The sequence below is a fragment of the Hypanus sabinus genome, chromosome 26, assembly GCF_030144855.1.
Source record: "Hypanus sabinus isolate sHypSab1 chromosome 26, sHypSab1.hap1, whole genome shotgun sequence".
NCBI classification, from domain to species: Eukaryota; Metazoa; Chordata; class Chondrichthyes; order Myliobatiformes; family Dasyatidae; genus Hypanus; species Hypanus sabinus.
The window spans coordinates 33,622,173-33,639,514 of NC_082731.1; the positions used below are offsets into that span (position 1 = coordinate 33,622,173).

The 17,342-nt window shown below is 48.2% G+C and overlaps 1 protein-coding gene across 1 annotated transcript in view; it reads left to right on the forward strand.

Annotated features, from left to right (window-relative positions):
• The first annotated feature begins 8,286 nt into the window (after positions 1-8,286).
• The window catches only part of psmd8 (proteasome 26S subunit, non-ATPase 8), a 40,939-nt gene continuing 31,883 nt past the window's right edge, over positions 8,287-17,342 (forward strand). Inside the window, exon 1 of the mRNA XM_059950821.1 lies at positions 8,287-8,442. Coding sequence (XP_059806804.1) covers positions 8,332-8,442 — 111 coding nt within the window. The 5' untranslated portion in view covers positions 8,287-8,331. The remainder of the gene's footprint in view (positions 8,443-17,342) is intronic.

Here is a 17,342-nt window from a genome sequence, read left to right on the forward strand (position 1 = left end):
GTGACTCAAAGATGGTGGCAGAGGACACTTGGACCAAACTTTCCTCACTGGAGCTACATCTTGGGCATTCAGCTGAAGTGAGAACTGATTCCCATAGCAAGGGAGTTCATCAAAAATATATCCTGCTCTGCTTTTAAGGGGGGGGGGGGGGAGACAAAGATCCACTTTCTCCGATAGTCCTGCACAATTTACCATGTGTGCAAACAAGAGGGAAGCTGTGAGCTACCAGGGTGGGGAGGGGCGGAATTTCAGGTTGGTGGGACGAACACAAGTGCAAGGGACCGGGTCCAGAGCGTTCTGGGACCCAGCTGGGATGGCTGCCCCTCTCCCTGGGATCACCTGTTGTCGGGGTGAGGCACTCCTCCAGCAGGCTGACGGCTTTCAGCTCGGACACGAGCCAAGAGCAGGCGGCGGTGAAACGTGGGCCTGAGTGGGCCCCGCTCCGCCTCCCGGGACAAGGCATGCTCTTCGGTGAGATCCCTGGAGTACCTGCACAGGGGGTGGGGGGTGGGGGGGAGAGAGGAGGGGGGAGAGAGAGGGGGGGAGAGAGGGGGGGGAGAGAGAGGGGGGGGAGAGAGAGGGGGGGAGAGAGAGGGGGGGGAGAGAGAGGGGGGGAGAGAGAGGGGGGAGAGAGAGGGGGGGAGAGAGAGGTGGGGGAGAGAGAGGTGGGGGAGAGAGAGGGGGGGAGAGAGAGGGGGGAGAGAGAGGGGGGGAGAGAGAGGGGGGGGAGAGAGAGGGGGGGGAGAGAGAGGGGGGGAGAGAGAGGGGGGAGAGAGAGGGGGGGAGAGAGAGGGGGGGGGAGAGAGAGGGGGGGGAGAGAGAGGGGGGGGAGAGAGAGGGGGGGGAGAGAGAGGGGGGGAGAGAGAGGGGGGAGAGAGAGGGGGGGAGAGAGAGGGGGGGAGAGAGAGGGGGGGAGAGAGAGGGGGGGAGAGAGAGGGGGGGAGAGAGAGGGGGGGAGAGAGAGGTGGGGGAGAGAGAGGTGGGGGAGAGAGAGGGGGGGGAGAGAGAGGGGGGGGAGAGAGAGGGGGGGAGAGAGAGGGGGGAGAGAGAGGGGGGGAGAGAGGGGGAGAGAGAGGGGGAGAGGGGGAGGGGGAGGGGGGGAGAGAGGGAGAGAGAGAGAGGGAGGGAGAGGGGGGTTAGGGTTAGGAGGAGGTGGAGATAAAGGCAGACATATTAGGAGCATTTGGATAGACTCTTGGATTGGCAGGTGGATGATCAGACAGCACGGTAGCACAACGCTCCTCCAGCGCCAGTGTCCTAGCTTCATTCTCCCGCGCTCTCCACGCGGAGTTCCGGATAATCTCCCCACAACCCATGCTCTGGTCTCCTCCCACGTTCCAGAGGCACGCGGGTTAGTATTGAGGGGCGTAGACAGCAAACAGGCTTTTTCCACTGAGGTTGAGCAGGATGACTACCAGAGGTCATAGGTTAAGGGTGAGAGGTGAAAAGTTTAAGGGGAACATGAGGGGAAACTTCTTCACCCAGAAGGTGGTGAGAGTGGGGAACGAGCCGCCAGTGAACAAGGTGAGTGTGAGCTTGGTTTCAATGTTTAAGAGAAGTTTGGATCGGTAAATGAATTGTAGGGGTATGGAGGGCTTATGGTGCAGGTCGATGAGAGTAGGCAGTTTCAGTGTTTTCAGCATGGACTAGATGGGCCAAAGGGCCTGTTTCTGTGCAGTACTTTTCTATGAATCTAGGTTAATTGATCACTTGGGTGCAATTATTGTGTAGCAAGGTGGAGGTTCGTCTCTACCAAGGGAGGTGTAAGGTGCTCCTTCCCTCCGCTGGCCTGCAGGTCACCCTTGGGCAAGGTGTAGCACCTGCTTAACCTCCGATCAGGGTCACGTGAAGCAGCTGATGGATATCACAAGTCCTGGTTATGCGACCACTGGCAGACAATCCCTGAAGAGTATTGATAATGGCTGGGGTCACCCGTCTTGTAAAGACACTGCCCAGAAGAAGGCAATGGCAAAGTACATCTGTAAAAAAAATTTGTAAAGAACAATAACAGACATGGGAAGACCACGATGAGCCACGTCATACGGCACTGCACTTAATGATGATGTCATACAACACGGCACACAATGACGATGATGGGCATCAGTTGTCAGATCTTGGATGCCTCACTTGATGGTATATTAACCACCTCCTTCCTCGTGTCGTTTTCATTTCATTCACCAAGCACACTAGCAATTGAACTTGGTGTCCTTGCACACGCCGGTGAGGCACTGTCACTGTCCAGAGAGAACGTCCAGGCAACTGCCAGTGCTTGGGGGGGGGGGGGGGGGTTTGAGCCCTCCAACAAGTCAGGATTTCTATCAAATCCTGACACTCGAGCCCACAGCAAAATGCTGGGGGAACTCAGCAGGCCAGGCAGCACCCATGGAAACTAGTAGACAGTCGACGCCTCGGGCCGAGACCCGTCATCAGGACTGGAAAGGCAGGGGAGAAGCTCTAGCCCACGAACAGCTGAAACAGAACTGCAAACCGCCGGACCTGAAATATTCCCCACCTCCTTTCTCCGCAGACGCTGCCTGACCTGACGACTCCCTCTGGAAATAAATCTTGCTTTTATTTTGGCGTTCCAGCAGATTTTTTTAGTTTTAAACTTTCATTTCTTTTTCTCCGAGAGCTGAACCACTTTAATAAGCTGACTTGATTCGTCAAGAGTTTGCAGCGATCTGACCGGGAATTTCCCAGCCTCAGGGTATTCCCGATCAGATATAAGTGCAAAGCCAATCTCACAGAGCCGACGCGCATCCACCCTCTCCACAACAAGCATCCTGAGGACAGGACAGGCAAGGTGCATTAAACGGCCCACGCAGCCTCACCTTCCCCAGACCCTCCTACCTACAAGGCACTTCACAGGCACGTGGGCAGGAAATATTCACAGCAGGGGTTCCCAACCTGGAGTCCATGGACCCCTTGGTTAATGGTAGCGGTCCATGTGATTAAAAACAAAGGTTGGAAGCCCCTGGTTCACAGTGATACAGATCAGATGGGAATTCTGGTCAGCATGGATCAGATGGGCCGAATGGCCCGTTTCCATGTTGTAGGACTCTCACCCCTTTCCGATTCCCCCACCCCTTCATCTATCCTACCTACCTCTGGGCTCCAAGGTTGCCAACAGTAGGCTTTTATTCCTCTTCCACCCACTTCCACTTTTGTCCCTCCTCCTCTTACCCCCAGAGCTGTCAGCATGTCCAATACCTGCCCATCTAATGCCCCCTCAACACTGCCCCCCTCCACCCCAGGGCTGTTTACACCTTCAATTCAGCCAAATTCTACTCCAATCCTCTCCCCATCACCCCAATAACACTCTTTCCCCATCCTCCTCCTGCCCCCAATACCCCCAGCCCCATTCTGACAGTGTCCCCCACACTCAGTTCAATTCCACCCCAAACATTTCCCCAGCCACTCACTCCCATCTCCTTCCTCATGCCCCTCCTACTCCGGTAACCTCAGCCCAGGGCTGACAGTCCCCGAAACTCAGTTCAATTCCGTCCCAGACATTCCTGCCGCCACTCACCCCAAGCTCTCATCTCCCTCCCCCATTCCATCACCTCCTGCCCGACACTCTCAGCCCAGAGCTAACAGTGTCCCTGTCCCTCAGTTCAATTCCACCCCAATATTCCCATCAGCCTCCCCGTCCCCCTCCTGCCCCTGATACCCCATTACCCTTTACCTATCCCCCACCCCCAGCTCTTACCCCAGGGCCGTCAACACGCCCAGCACCTCCACATCCTCCATCCCGCTGCCCCTCCACTGTTGCCTACTTCCTGTTGCCAGCGCCCCGCCCCAGGTAACCGAGGTCCTCGCGAGGTGGCCAGCGAACTTGCCTGTTCGTACACCCGGTCCTGACGCCGACCAACCTCCCTTCACCTTCCCTCCACCCTCCTCTCTCCTCTCCGTCCGCTGCTGACCGTGGTTGTAGTTTGAGCCGACAGGGTCTCCCCCCGGGTCCTAACGCCGCGGGATGTTCCAGCCAGACCCCATTGGTGTACACAGCAAGATCCCACAGACAGCAATGCCATCTGCTGTGGAATGCTGGCTGAGGGATTAAATGAAAAGAGGTGTGGGCAAACTCCCTATTCCACCTCAAAGTGCCATTGAAATGCAACACGAGGAAATCTGCAGATGCTGGAAATTCAAGCAACACACACAAAATTCTGGTGGAACGCAGCAGGCCAGGCAGCATCTATAGGGAGAAGCGCTGTCAAAGTGCCATTGGGATTGTTTACCTCCATTCAAGTCAAGTCAAGTTTATTGTCATTTCAACCATAAACTGCTGGTACAGTACACAGTAAAAACAAAACAACGTTCCTCCAGGACCCCGGTGCTACATGAAACACAAAACTACACTAGACTATGTAAAATAACATAAAAACTGCACTGGACTACAGACCTGCACAGGACTACATAAAGTGCATAAAGCAGTGCAGGGCAGTACAATAATTAATAAACAAGACAATAGGCACAGTAGAGGACAAATTACAATATAATAATAAATGATGTAGATGTCAGTCTAGACTCTGGGAATTGAGGAGTCTGATAGCTTGGGGGAAGAAACTGTTGCACAGTCTGGTCGTGAGAGCCCGAATGCTTCGGTGCCTTTTCCCAGATGGCAGGAGGGAGAAGAGATTGTATGAGGGGTGCGTGGAGTCCTTCATAATGCTGTTAGCTTTGTGGGTGCAGTCTGTAATAGCAGGAAAAGAGACCCTGATGATCTTCTAACCCACGTTCCGTCTAATTTGAGGAGGGGGGAAAAAGGATCAGCCATAAAGCCCAGCTATGAAGGGTCTCATCCCGAAACCTCAACTGGACTCTTTTCCATAGATGCTGCCTGGCTTGCTGAGTTCCTCCAGCATTGTGTGTGTGTGTGTGTGTGTGTGTGTGTGTTACTTGGATTTCCAACATCTGCAGATTTTCTCTTGTATGTGAAATCAGCCATGATGGAATGGCGGAGCAGACTCGATGGGCTGAATGGCCTAATTCTGCTCGTCTGTCTTACTGTCTAATTTGTTATGATCAGTGTGCGCAAAAATCTTGTGCTGTGCAATTTTTTTTTTTGCCCAGTGACAACAACAAGTGCACACTGAATAATTTATCCAGTAAAAACAGTATAAATAAGCCAGTTCTAAAATCTGCAGATAAATCATCACAAACTCTGCATTGTCGACGCCGTCAGCATCAGGAACTGGAAAAGGAAATGTGATTGTGTACAATCGTGAAATATACTTAACATGTGAACGAGGTAGACAACCTTTTGTACATAGCTTAAATTCCTTTGTGCGCTCATAGCAAAAGATATGGGTGCGCACACAGGCACTCACTTGTTTGAACATTGAGTCTAACCACCTCGAACTCATCCACTGGGTCCTAAAGCAATCACCCCAGAGAGAGCAGGTAGGCCTGAGCTTTCCAACTGTGCAATAACTTCATTGCATTTAGACCAGATTTCAGCGGCCAAGCGACACCCAGTTCTTCTCAAGGACCAATCTCGCAATTTTCCCAACCCCTGTTGACCATATACGCCCTAAGGCAGCTCTGCTTCCTCACTATCACTCTATGATAGTGGCAGTGGCTGAAACAATAACTCACCAAAGACTGGAAATCAATAATACATGAAAGGATTGTGCAGGGGAGGGTCTGGAGGATATTTACCATGATGTCAAGGCTTTCCGGGTGGTGGGGTGGAGATACGTCTCCACCAAAGGAGGTGTGAGGCGCTCCTTCCCTCTGCCAGCCTGCAGGTCACCCTTGGGTGAGATGTAGCACCTGCTTAGCCCCCTGATCAGGGTCACGTGAAGCCATGGGAGCAGGTGGTGGATGGTCGTAAGAGCAGTGGATACAGATCACAAATCCTGGTTCTGCGACCACTGGCACCAGGCAGACAATCTCTGAAGAGAATTGATAATGGTTGGGGGTCACCCGTCTTGTAAAGACACTGCCCCAGAAGAAGGCATTAGTGAACCACTTCTGTAGGAAAAAATGCCAGGAGTAATCATGGTCGTGGAAAGACCATGATCACCCACGTCCATATGTCAAGGCTCGTAATGATGACATCATATGACACGGCACATAATGATGTCACATGACAAACGAATGTCAAAACTTTGGAGAGAGTGCAGAAAAGGTTCAGCAGGGAGGGTGCTGGCTGGATTTGAGGGTTGGAACCTGCGAGGAGAGGCTGGATAAACTCGGGTTGTTTTCTCTGGAGCACCAGAGGCTGAGGGAAGGCAGGGATACAAGTTGTCAACATTATGTGACATATAGGTAGTCGGAATCATTTCTCCCCCAAGTTAGAAATCTAGGTACTGGAGGACGTGTATTTAAGGTGAAAGGAGAAAAGTTTCCGAATCAGATTCAATACCACCAGCATATCTCATGAAATTTGGAGAAGATGAACAGTCGACATTTCAGGCCAAGGCCCTTCATCAAGAATGAAGAAGGGTCTCGGCCTGAAACGTCGACTGTTTATTCTTTCCCATAGATGCTGCCTGGCCTGCTGAGTTCCTCCAGCATTTTGTATGTGTCGTTTTGGATCTCCAGAATCGGCAGATTTTCTCAATCTGTCGTGATATTTGTTGTCCTTGCAGCAGCGGTACACTATAAATCATGATAATAGAGAAAACATGAAATGCAGTAATTATATATATTTTAAGTAGTTAAGTAAGTAGTGCAAAAATAGAATTAAAAAAGTAGTGAGGTAGTGTTCATAGTTTCAATGTCCATTCAGGAATCGAATGGCAGAGGGGAAGAAGCTGTTCCCGAATCGCTGAGTGTGTGCTTTCAGGCTTCTGTACCGTCCTGATGGTAACAGTGAGAAGAGGGCGTGTCCTGGGAGGTGAGGGTCCTTAATGATGGACGCCACCTTTTCTAGGCATCGCTCCTTGAGGATGTCCTGGATGCTGGGGAGGCCAGTGCCCGTGATGGAGCTGACCAAATTTACAACTCTCTGCAGCTGTGCAGTGGCCCCACCACCCTCATACCAGGAGACGTACGGGACAAGTTTTTGTATAGAGTGGTGGGCTGCTGGGATTGTGGAGGGGGGAGGCCGAAGGGCCTATTCTTGTGCCGTACACTGTTATGTTTATTTTAATTTATTGAGATACAGCCCTTCCTCCCTTCCATCCTTCAGCAACCCCCAATGTAACCCTAGCCTAATCACAGGACAATTTACAATGGCCAATTAACCAACCATCTCTGGACCATGGAAGGAAACCAGAGCACCCGGAGGAGACCCACGCGGTCATGGGGAGAACAGACAAACTCCTTAGTTCAAAGTAAATGTTATTATCGAAGTACATACATGTCACCACATACAACCCTGAGATTCATTTTTCTGCGGGCATCCTCAGCAAATTTATGGAATAGTAACTATAACAGGATCACTGGAAGATCAATCAGAGTGCAGAAGACAACAAACTGTGCAAATGCAGATATAAATAAATGGCAATAAATAATGAGAACATGAGATAAAGAGCCCTTAAAGTGAGATCGTTGGTTGTGAGAACATCTCAAGTGAGTGTAGCTATCCCTTTTGTTCAACAGCCTGATGGTTGAGGGGTAGTAACTGTTCTTGAAGCAGATGGTTCGAGTCCTGAGGCTCTTGTACCTTCTACCTGATGGCAGCAGTGAGAAAAGAGCATGGCCTGGGTGGTGGGGATCTCTGATGATGGACGCTGCTTTCCTACGACAGCGTTTCATGCTCTCGACGACCATGAGCGGCAGGAATTGAATGTGGGTCGCAGTACACAGTGCAGTCCTGAATGTTTGAGCTGCAGTCCTTCAAATCCAAATCCAACTATCCCAACAGGAGAATGTAAAATAGCTTAGGGCTCTAAAGTGAGTGATGTGGGCAACTCAGCATTTCTTAATGACATTTACCGAAACAACACATTATCTACTCTTTATGTCTTCGCGGTGTGTTGTGCATTTGCTGTTACAGCAGCGACAATACTTTACCTCTGAGAATGTAATATGTCTACAAAGGGAGAAAACTAGGGTGAATGATCTCTTTTGAGTAAGTCCAAACTTTTCACTGTGCAAGAAAAGTTAGTATAACTATAAATTAAATTATTTTGAATTCCCTACAGCCCCTTTGGAATAAAATAGGAAGCAGACAGCAAAATGGAGCAGGCTATCTGTAACTTCTGGGGATCTGAGAGGTGAGCGGTCCTTTTAAGAGACGAGCCCCGCCACCGCCGCCCTTCCCATGATGGCGGCGGCTTTGTTGGCGTCACGTCCGGTGAGGGCGCGGTGGTGTCGCGAAAGCCGGCGCCGTTGCCCGGGTGATTGCCGTAGGGCGGCCGAGTGTGCGGAGTCACGATGGCGGTGCAGCTGGAGCAGGCGGTTGGGATGTACGAGCAGCTGCGGAGCGAGTGGGCGCGCAAGAACCCCAACCTGCGCAAGTGTGAGGAGCTGCTGGTCAAGCTGAAGGTGGGTGAGAGCCAGGGTGGGGTTATTACGGAGTGGGCCGCCCGGCCCCGGCCTCTCCCTCTCAATACCTCTCCTTGCTACCGCCTCCCCAGGCCTTTCTCCTTCAGCCGTAGCGCCGGTTATTACCCCTTAACTTTATCCATTGGAGCGTTTAGTGGGTGACCGTATACAGGTGTATAAAGCCAGGGAGAATGTTCAAACTAAATCTTATCATCAGTACACATATATGTCACCATATCAAGTCAAGTTTATTGTCATTTCGACCATAAACTGCTGGTACAGTCCACAGTAAAAAGGAAACAACGTTCCTCCGGGACCCTGGTGCTACATAAAACAAAAAAACTACACTAGACTATGTGAGACAGCACAAGGCTACACTAGACTACCTGAAACAACATAAAAACTGCACTAGACTACAGACCTGCACAGGACTACATAAAGTGCACAAAACAGTGCAGGGCAGTACAATAATTAATAAACAAGGCAATAGGCAGTAGAGGACAAATTACGATATAATAATACATGATGTAGATGTCAGTCTAGACTCTGGGTATTGAGGAGCCTGATGGCTTGGGGGAAGAAACTGTTGCACAGTCTGGTCGTGAATGCTTTGGTATCTTTTGCCAGATGGCAGGAGGGAGAAGAGATTGTATGAGGGGTGCGTGGGGTCCTTCATAATACTGTTTGCTTTGCGGATGCAGCGTGTGGTATAAATGTCTGTAATGGCAGGAAGGGAGACCCTGATGATCTTCTCAGCTGACCTCACTATCTGCTGCAGGGTCGTGCGATCCAATATACAACCCTGAGCTCCACTTTCTCGTGTGCTTTCTTTAAAAAATGTATAGATAATAACCATAATAGAATCAATGAAAGACTGCCCAACTTGGGCATTCAACCAGAGTGCAAAAGACAAAAAAACTGCAAATTCAAACAGGAAGAAATATTAACAAACGGTTAAGCAATAAATTTAGTCCAGTAGCCCACTCTGACTGGTGACTCATTGTCAGCAGTTTCCCGGTGAAGTCACAGTCATAGAGTTGCAGCGTCCTAGGGTCGTAAGAGTTTCAGCCCAAGTGGAAGTACAAAGTAACCTTTATTATTGAAGAGCATATATCAGATTCAGATTGTTTATTGTCATTTAGAAACCACAAATGCAATGCAGTTAAAAAATGAGACAATGTTCCCCCAGAATGATATCACAAAAGCATTTGACAAAACAGACTACATCAGAAAATCCACGTAACGTTTGGCAATCCCCAATCCAAAGTCCAGAGAGGCTGCTGCGTATTAATATCGCGCTACTGTCTAGCGCGTTCCCCGGAAAGGAGCTCCAAATCTACCAGACAAAAACTAAAGCTACAAGACCTGCACAAGACCACATAATTACAACATATAGTTACAACAGTGCAAACAATAGCATAATTGATAAAAAAAACAGACTATGGGCACAGTAAAAATAGTCCAAAGATGTTAAAGGACTGTGGGTTCAAAAGAAATCACCACACAGTTTCCACAAGTCCCCAGGGTCCCGACAGGCTCGCCATCCCACGCCGGTGGCAGAAGGGAATACCCCCGCTATGGACTTCCAAGGCGCCGCCCCACTCAGCCTCGCAGACACAGCACACAACGAAAGCGACCTGAGTCTGTCGAAAGGACTCCGAGTCTGTCGAACCTCCGAGCCTCCGACCATCCCCTCCAGCACAGCTTCTCCGAGCACCATCCTCTGCCGAGCGTATTAAGACGCCCCTGCCAACGGCCATCGGCAACGCGACTCCGAGGACTGGGGGCCTGTTCTTCCCAGCAGAATCCCGGACCTCACAGCAGCAGCAGCAACGAAGAAGGTCTTCCTGGAATTTCCTTATGTTTCTCCGTGCTTCCATGTCTGTTTTCAATCGATTATGATTGCGCACCATATAGAGCCCCAAGAGTCATTTTCCTGCCTATAGACTCAGCAAGTCTATAGAATTGTAACTACAATGGGATTGCCAAAAGAGCATCGGGAGTGCAGGAGACGATAAACAGTGCAAATGCAAGTATAAATAATGAGAACAAGATACAATGAGATAAAGTTCTTAAAGTGAGGTCATCGGTTGAGGGAAATGTTCAAATGCTGGGGCAAGTGAGTGTGGTTATCCCCTTTATTTTAAGAGCCTGATGGTTGGGAGGTATTTGGTGTTTTCCCCCTGATTTGGGGAACCAGGAACTAGAGGGCATAGGTTTAAGGTGAGAGGGGAGAGATTTAATGGGAGCCTGAGGGGCAAAGCTTTTCACCCAGAGAGTGGTCGGTGGGTGGGATGTGTTGCCAGGCGAGGTGGTTGAAAGAAGTTCATTGAGAGCACATTCGGTCATACAGTGTGTGAGTGGACCCTTGGGCCAGATTTATCTGTGTACTTGTCTAAATGCCTTTTAAAAGTTGGGCTGAAGAGCCTCTTCTCAGACGCTTAAACAAATGTGTTGATAAATTTGGTCATTGCAGGGGAAAGGATTGTGCGCGCTCACATTCAAGTGGCTTTATACACCTCTACACGGTCACCCCCTCAGTCTCCTACACACTGAGGAATAAAGTTAAGAGGATGCCCTTAAAAGGGTATTAACTGATACTATGGGGGAAAGGAGAAAGGCCAAGCCGGGGAGGCAATAGGAAGGAGAGGCCAAGGCTGTGAACCTGAGGGACCCCAGGTTGGGAACTCCTGCTTCTAAACCTTTTCTACCCATGTGCCTCTAAAAGTACCTTGTAGGTAGGAGGGTCTGAGGAAGGTGGGCCATTTAATGCACCTTGTCTGTCCCATCCTTACGATGTTTGTTATAGAGAGGGTTGGTCCTGTGAGCTGTAGATTCTGTGAAGATGGCTTTGCATCTGGTTTGCAACTTTCCTAACCTCAGGCTATTCCCAGTTGGATTGCTGCATACTCATCTGCGTGCTGGTCTAAACATCCTTTACAGTTAAAGGCCACTTGAACAGGTACATGGAGAGGAAAGTCAGGAAGCTAAGCTGGCATGGACCAGTTGGGCTTGAAGAGCCTTTTGCCACCCAGTATGACTGAATCGAACCTTAGAATCAAGTTTAATATCACCCACATTATGTTGTGAAATTTGTTAACTTTGTGGCAGCAGTACAATGCAATAATGATGAATATAGGGAAAAGGCTGAATTACAGTAATTATACGTGTACATTAAATAGTTAAAGTAAGTAGTTTAAAAAAACAAATTTAAAAAAAAGTAGTGAGATAGTGCTCATGGGTTCAGTGTCCATTTAGAAATCAGATGGCCGAGGGGGAAGAAACTGTTTCTGAATTATTGTGTGTGTGTGTCTTCAGGTTTCCTTGTACCTCCTACCCAATGGCAGCAGTGAGACAAGAGCATGGCCCAGGTGGTGAGGATCTTTGATGATAGAGTCCATTGTTTCAGTCAGAGCTGCCACCTGAATCATCCGTGTTCAAGGAGCGATGCCTCAAAAAGGGGGCATCCATCATTAAGGATCCCCATCACCCAGGTCATGCCCTTTTCTCACTGTTACCAACAGGAAGGAGGTACAAGGGCCTTCGGACTCTCACCACCATGTTCAAGAACAGCTACTACCCATCAACCATCAGGCTTTTGAACAAAAGGGGAATCATTTAAGGGCTCTTGTCATTTTTTGCTCATTATTTATTGCTATTTATTTACATCTGCATTTGCACAGTTTGTTGTCCAATGATCCTGTTTACAGTTATTGCGTGGCCCAGTGATTAAGGCATTGGTCTAGTTATCTAAAGGTTGCTAGTTCGAGCCTTGGCTGAGGCTTTGTGTGTGTCCTTGAGCAAGGCACTTAACCACACATTGCTCTGCGACGACACCAGTGCCAAGCTGTATGGGTCCTAATGCCCTTCCCTTGGACAACATCGGTGGCGTGGAGAGGGGAGACTTGCAGTTTGGGCAACTGCTGGTCTTCCATAAAAAAAAACCCTTTGCCCAGGCTTGCCCCTGGAAACTTTCCAAGGCTCAAATCCATGGTCTATCAAGACTAACGGAGGCCTACTTACAGTTACTGTTCTATAGATTTGCTAAGTATGACCACAGAAAAAGAATCTCAGCATTATCTGATAATTTTTCTTTGAACTTTGGAAAGCATCTAACTTTAGTACTCTTCTGAGCTTAGATTCAGTCATACAGGGTGAATCAAGGTTCCATCCCACCTTCAGTACTTTTCTGTGAGTGTGACACCAAACATCTGCTTTCCTCTGTTCATTGTCCCTTAGCCAAGAGGAGATTGGAAACACTCTGGGTTGGGCACCATCACTTTTCACATTGGAGAATACTGTGCACATCTTGAAGATTTGATGTAGTTAGATTCAAGTACAATCAAAGGACTTGTAATAAGCAGTATGGCAAGGGAGGGGGTATTATCCAAGCAATGGACTTGTACAGTACAGAAGTTAGCCCTTTTGGAGCCACATCTGTGCCACCATTTTTGCCCCCGACACAAATCCCATAGAATACTGAAGAAGGGTCTCGGCCCAAAATGGCGACTGTTTACTCTTTTCCATAGATGCTGCTTGACCTGCCGAGTTCCTCCTGCATTTTGTGTTGCTCTGGATTTCCAGCAACTGCGACCTTTCTTGTGTTTGTGATTTACAAATCCAATTTGCCTGTATTGGGACCATATCCTTAAGTGCCTTGCAGTTTTAGTGATTGCATCTGTTTCCAACACCACCTCTAACGGCAAGTTTGTGATGGCAATACTGGATTCCTGGAGCTGCCTATAAGGAGTTTGTACGTTCACCCCGTGACCGTGTGGTTTTCCACCAGGTGCTCCAGTTTCCTCCCACAGTCCAAAGATCAGTAAGTAGGTTAATTTGGGGTCATTGTAAATTGCCCCCTGATTAGGCTAGGATTAAATCGGGGATTGGGCAGTTGGGCAGCACAGATCTGAGAGCCAGAAGGGCCTATTCCACACTGTATCTCAATAAATAAAATCGCTTTCTACATGAGGGGAAAATAAACATTCTTCTAAAAACTCCTTCAATACATCTCTTGCCTTAAACTACCTGTAAGCGCTCTTGGTTTTGATACCCCTACTCTGAGGAAAGAGATTCTGATTGGCTACATTAGCTCTGCTTCTTATAGCCTCAACTCTAGGGAATATAACCTGAGCCCCATAACTAAAGTCCTATAATCATGGAGCATCCAGGTAAATTTCCTCTGGATTCTCTCCAGTGCAACCATATCCTTCCTACAGTGTGGCAACCAGAACTTCACATAATACCATTTAACCAGTGTTTTTGTAAAGTCGCATTATAGCGTAGCAACTTTTATATTCTGTGCCCTGACCTATCTTCAAAAGGATTCAAAGTACATCCATTCTTGAAGTACGTATGCAGTATACAACCCACTGTCTTCCCAATGACAACCACAAAACAAAGAAACACCACAGATCCCGTTCAAAGTAAAAGATCAAATCCCCCCCCCCCCACACACGAAAAACACAAATCGAGCAAATGGTAACAGGAACATCAAACACCTCATCCATGTGTGTGTAAAAAAAAAAATAAAAAATAAATCTTGCAAATCACAAAACCCACCCTACTTGCCACTTTTGGGGAACTGTAGACTTCAACCTTTAAGATTCCTCTGTTCATCGGCGTCCCATTGCTGTGTATATCCTGTCCCTGTTTGACTTTCCGGAATGCATCACATCATACTTGTCAGATAAAATTCCATCTGCCATTGCTCTGCCAACTTTCCATCTGCTTAGATCATCTTCCTCGCCATCACAACACCAACAACTTTGTGATCTGCAAGCTGACTAATTGTACCTCCTGTGTTCTCATCAAAGTTTTATAAGTATACTAACAGTAAGTGTTCCAACGCAAACCCGTGGTACATCTTTATGTGCCGCATCACATGACATGACGTCTGCCCTTGTCAGATTTTTCTACAGGAGTGATTTGCAGTTGCCTTCTTCTGATCAATGTCTTTATAAGACGGGTGACCCCAGCCATTATCAAGAGATTAGAGGTCGCCTGGCATCAGTGGTTGCATAACCAGGACTTGTGATATGCACCAGCTTGTGCATATCCACCACCTGCCCCCATGGCTTCATGTGACCCTGATTGAGGTGGGGTGGGGGGAGGCTAAGCAAATACTACACCTTGCCCAAAGGGGATCAGGCTAACAGAGGGAAGAGCACTTTATACTTCCCTTTGGTAGAGATCTATCTGCACCCCGCCACCCAGGGGCCACAGATTACCAATCAGGAAAAACATCCTTTTTTCAAAATCATTTGCTTCCTGTTGCCAAGCTGATTTTAGATCCATTTAGCCAGTTTTCCCTCGATCCTGTGAGTCAGCCTTCTGAATTAGTGTACCATGCGAAATCTTATCAGATGCCTTACTTGGTTTATAGCGGCTAGTGTTACACTTCACAGCACTGGGGGTGACCCGGGCTCAATTCCAGTGTTCACATGGTTTCCTCTGGGTGTTCTGGTTTCCTCTCATGTTCCAAGTTAGTAAATTGTGTAGGCATGCTCTGTTGGAGACAGAAGAATGGCTAAACTTGCAGGCTGCCCCAGCACATTTACTTAACGAGCCACAACGTAGAGTAGGCTCTTCTGGCGCCACCCAGCAATCCCCCAATTTATAGCGATAGCCTAATCACGGTACAATTAACCTAACCGGTACGTCTTTGGACTGTGGGAGGAAACCGGAACATCTGGAGGAAACTCATCCATTCTATGGGGAGGTCATACAAGTGGTGTCAGAATTGAACTCTGACACCCCGAGCTGTAGTAGTGCCGTGCTGGCTGCTACACTACCGTGGCACCTTGGATTGTGTTTGTCATTGATGCAAAGATAACTTCACTGTATGTTTTGATTTACATGTGTTAAATAAAGCTTATCTGTAGCTTTACTGAGATTCTTTTAGACAACACCTACCAACCTAACTTCATTAGTCTTGTTGCCAACCTCAAAAGCATTCACATTAGTATAAATAATTAAAATTTGGGGTATTTTGGTAGTTCAAACGAGGGTACAACCTTCACATTTATGGACAATGGGAGGAAACTGGAGCACACGGAGGAAACCACGTGGTCACGGGGTGAACTTACAAACTCCTTACAGGCAGTGAGGGGTAGGGCCCTGTGGGTGTTATGGAACCCCCTACAAAGAAGGCACAACAGCGCCTACATTCCAATAGGAGATTTAGTTTGTCACAAAAGACTCTCGCAAGTTTTAGAGGTGTACCACGGAGAGCATTCTAATTGGCTGTATCACCATCTGGTATTGGGGGGGAGGCGTTGTTGTGATGGAAATAAGACACACTCTTTGGGTCTCAAAGGCAAGGGCTGTGGACACAGTTTTAATAATAAGGAGTTTATTTACAAGGGGAGAAGAGCTTGGGAACAACACAAGCGGCTACAATATTTGCACCAAAACACTTAGAATAGACGAGCGTGGGAAAAGTCGGGTCGGCAGTACAATACACGGGAAAACGGTGTGGGGACAGAGTACAGGTACACATACAAGCAAGGGAAAAGTAACTACGATACCTGACCCCCCTTAGCCATGGGCAGGCACGGCTCTCTGGTACAGGGGCAACAATAAACGCTCCCACGATCCTGTTCAATGCACGGCTCACCACGTGTCTCCAGCACTGTCCTGCTGTCTTCAGCCTGGAGTGAAGCAGGGTGCTCCCTCAAGGATGGCAAAAAGAGAGCGAGCCAAGCACATGCAGTGTCCCTTATAGGTCAGGGGGCTGGAGGGTCCAGCCCAGGTGATTCACCGGGGTCCAACGGCTTGGTGATAGACGGGTTAATCCAATTAAGGTGGCCAATGGTGCGTTGATTAGTTGGGAGGGGAGAAATGTTGACTGGCATGTGGTGTGACCTCCGACCAGGTGAGGGCAGTGCTGAGCCATGACAGGCACGGCTATCTGGGTACAGGTGTCTACTGCACAGGATCGAAATAAGCTACAGAGAGTTGTAAACTGAGTCAGCTCCATCACAGATACTAACCTCTGTGGTATCCAGGACATCATTATGGACCCCCATCACCCAGGACATGCCCTTTTCTCATTGCTACGATCAGGAAGGAGGTATAGAAGCCTGAAGACACACACTCAGCGATTCAGGAACAGCTTCTTCCCTTCTGTATCTGATATCTGAATAGATATTGAACCCATTAGCACTACCTCACTACTTCTGTTATTTCTATTTTTACACTATAAAGTTTAACTATTTGAAATTATTTATATATATTTCAGTTCTTTCCCTGTTGTACTGCTGCTGCAAAGACAAATTTCACAACAGGTTGGTAATGCTAAACCTGATTATGATACTGAATCGAGGAACCTCTGATTACAAGTGAGTAGTAGTGAAAATGGTGTCACAGGGATAAAGGCATTTGGCACTCTGGCCTTTACTAATCAGCGATTTGAGTACAGGAGTTGGGGGATAATGTTTTCATTGTACAAGACTGGTAAGGCTGCACTTTGAGTATTTTGCATGGTTCCTGTTGAAGGAAATATGTTACTAAACTAGAGAGCTTGCAGAAAAGGTGTACCAGGACATTGCCTGGATCTGAGGTCCTGCATTACAAAGAGAGGTCACGTAGACTAGACTGCAGTTAAACAACAAATTTCACACCCTGTAAGACATTGATAATGAAAGTGATTCTGATTTTGATGGCTTTTGATAAAGGTGCCACATAAGGGCTGGTGAATAAGGTAGGCACCATGATGTTGGGAATGTGTGAGTACAGACAAAGTTTGTTCTTGCATAAAAGACAGTAAGGCGTCTGGTGGTGTAGTGGGCTTTGAGGCGAGTGATTCCAGGTTCGAATCTGTCCAGCTCCTTGCATGCTTTCCGTCTGTGCTGGGCTGAGTAGGGCTAGCAACTCGGCCTTGTAAAAAAAAACGCTAA